General features: G+C 46.3%; 1 protein-coding gene across 1 annotated transcript; it reads right to left on the reverse strand.

The window, feature by feature from the left end:
- Positions 1–266: 266 nt before the first annotated feature.
- On the reverse strand, positions 267–1,166 carry CLDN25 (claudin 25). The gene has a single exon (XM_044456288.1). It carries the CDS (start codon positions 1,043–1,045, stop codon positions 356–358), a length of 690 nt encoding a protein of 229 aa, XP_044312223.1. The 5' UTR covers positions 1,046–1,166; the 3' UTR covers positions 267–355.
- Positions 1,167–3,259: the final 2,093 nt, after the last annotated feature.

Below are 3,259 nucleotides of genomic sequence, written 5' to 3' on the forward strand. Positions count from 1 at the left end.
GAAACCATCCACACATACTTTATTAGACATAAATTTTGAAAGAAAAATGATTCCGACACATGTTTTGTGTTTCTGAAGGTACAGGTGCTGAAAATTTTATTTATTTATTTAAAACATTTTTATGCCGCCCCCATCGCAACAAAGCCTCGGGGCGGCTCACAAATGACATTCCTACTGCTTTTAAAACATGGTCTGACATAGTATAATTCCAGTTTGTCCTTCTCTGATTCCAATTTCCTATTACAGCATCTTTTAAAGGCGTGGAAACAACGAGTCAGGGTACAACCATCAGATAAAAACAATTCCAACAGTCACAACTCATTCCCTACAAGTCCTGGAGCGCATGATGGTGTCCTCAGATCACAAGATCTGGATTTTTGGGCGGTGAATATGGAAAATGCTTTGCCATTTGCATCCTTGGCTTACAGGAGACTGCTAACTGCTTGGATGGCTTCTGGGCTTCCAGGAAATAGGTTGTACAGATGAGGAGGAGACCACCCAGTATAAGGCAAAACCCAGCAAACCAGCCGAGGAATAATGCTTCACCAAATTCCCACTTGGAGACGATCGGTGGGACGGTTTCATCCCAGAACTCTTCCACGATGGTGTGGGCCACCCAGGAGACTGGCACAAGGCTTGCTATTCCCGAAATACAGAAGAGAGCTCCTCCAACTATTCCAAAGGGCCTTTTCAGTCCCTGATTTTGGGCCCTTGTCTTCAGGCAGTTCAGTCCCCAAATGGAAAGGGAGAAAGCAAGCAGTCCAAGTCCGTTTGAGGTAACCATGATGATCCGAGATACCTGGATATCCAAGGGCAGCGCCAGGATGGAGTCATAAGCTTTGCACTGCATTTTGCCTTCCTCTTGAAAGATGCAGGCATGCCAAAGCCCCACATTCCAGTTTTCAAACACGCTCAGTTCCAAGTTGAGGCTCTTCCAGAGAGGAATGAAGGTTGTAACGCACGAGGAGACCCACCCAAAGAGGGAGAGAACGAATCCACCCAGCTGAGCTGTGGTCCGGGAGTGGCAAGCCATATCTGGACTCATTCAAACTGTTTGCTCCAACGTCTGTTTTGGTCTTCGTGGAAAGCTTGGATGGAAGTGCCCTGCAGCACTCTTCGCTGTTGCCAGTATGATGTGGATTAGCAGACACCAGTGGAGCAGAACTGATCTGGCACCCGCTTTTAAAGGAGCCGTGCCAGGGCGGGTGGGGTGGAATAGAAGCAGATAGCATGAATTCACGGGTGTGGCTGGGATGCTTTTTCAGGTTTGGTTGGTTTTGCCCTTTCTGAAAAGTACAAATCCCGGCAACATTAGACAGTCTCCGTTGATCAGGAGGGAAGAAAACGGCAGTAATCCAGCTGCAGCCCCCTTTCAGCACGTGGGCAGAAACAAACACTTGTGGCAACTTTTGCAAACGAATCTGCTGAAATGTGGCACGTAGCTATTGCAGCCCCACCAATTTGCCCGTCACATGAATGTGAAGGTTTTGCCGCATCTCTCTCTTCTAGATCAGGTCCATGTTGTGTTCAGCGTCACTGTGGCAGATTACTGTGTTCTTGACAAAAACTTGTCATCAATTAACTTTTCCCGCTTATTCTTGGTCAGTTCCTTCAAGCAAGATGGAAGCACACCTCAGGAAGGAGTAGAAACAGTCATGGAAGGAAAGAAGGGAGTAGCTAGAAAATGCATGGTGCTGATAAACAGAACAAGAATGGGAGGAGTTGTGGTTTGCTTTTTCTGATCCTGTGGCCAGAACGGAACTGTAGCTTGCAAGAGCTGGGGCTCTCTGAACAGCAGCTCAAAACAAGAGGAAAAGTGCTCAGCTTGTAGAGATTCCCAGTCTTTATTGGAGGGTCACTGACTGTCTGGTACTGAACCGTCCACTTGGTTATCAGGATATCAGCAGCCAAGGCTGCAAAATTTCTGCATCTTCTCAGGGTCTGAACTCAGCACTTGAACCTCTTTTGTGTCTTCAAGTCTTAGGATATGTAGGTTACACAGAAAGAAAGCTGGAGAGCTTACAGACTGAACACCCTTCTCAGCTGCGCAACTTCAACTTCACTTTGCATACCAAAGTGAAGACCTTTCTGTTAGTTTGCTGGCTAAAAAAAGCTGTTGCATTTTCCCTTGTTTTAGTGGCTGCACTGGGGCGTCAGATGTTGGAGGCCAAAATCAGAATCCACCCACAGCTGCCCTCCTGGAGGGTGGAGCAGGTCAGAGGCACCCTGTGTCCATGCTGTGCCATGCACTCTTTCCTATGAATGTTCCCTGTTTCAAGTAATGAGCAATTGCAATTAAGCAATCGAGTGTTTGCTTAAATAACGAGGAATGCTACTGGAATGAGAAAGGAGCATTTTCCTACTGGTGCTCTTGCCAAAACCCTGGTGGAATGCAAAGTTGATTGCCCAGCCAGTTGGCTGAGTTGCTCTGGAGTGGCTTCTCCCACTTAGCCGAGCCTGTGCAGCTTTTCGGCATATATTCCTGCGCCGAGGGCCATGTGTGCAGTGACACTGGGAACTGTCTAGGGTGCAAGTGGGGGAACGTGCCAAGCCAGTGCAGCCCAACACAGGTAGAAGCTAAGTCTTGCTTTAGTTTAGAACCTCATGTTATTGGCCTGGTTTGCACATCATGCTAAGCCACCGTACGTGTGGTTGGATTCTAGGCTGTCATGATGAGTGAATGTGGCTGCACTAATAAAGCATGGCTTGTTTCCCAAGAAAACTCAGAAAAAGAAGCCATGTTTTGTTTTTGGGTGGCTGCTTTGTGTGAACCCAGAACTCTGGGTTGTCCATAAGTTATTTTTCCAGGCCACAGAGGCTGTGGACAAGAGTGGTTAAAACAACAACAACCGTCTATATGTCAGTACTATAACTCTGCAAAGAAATTTAGAATAATGGAGGGAGCAGACAATGCAGGAAGGAATTGAACAACCCAGGAATTGAGGTGACAATGGTTTGTTTAGATGTCTGGCGCACAAACCCTGGGTAGGGTAATAAGCCAGAGGTTCAATAAACCATGGGTTTGCATTATTTGCAAACCAGGCCACTGTATTTTATACAATGCTCATAGAAGCAGTTTTAACAGGCTTATTTTATTGTGTGTATATTACATAATTCATACAGGATAGTAGCTTACCATGTGTTGAACACCAGTTGTCCCCCCATTGCCCTTTTATCTTCCAAACAGATCCAGACAAGAGGTTTCTTAACTGCAGTTTTTATTCTATTAAAGGGAGCTGACCAAGCTGGCTTTTTGATA

Source organism: Varanus komodoensis, unplaced genomic scaffold (assembly GCF_004798865.1).
Source record: "Varanus komodoensis strain SLA01 unplaced genomic scaffold, ASM479886v1 scaffold83, whole genome shotgun sequence".
Classification (NCBI taxonomy): Eukaryota; Metazoa; Chordata; class Lepidosauria; order Squamata; family Varanidae; genus Varanus; species Varanus komodoensis.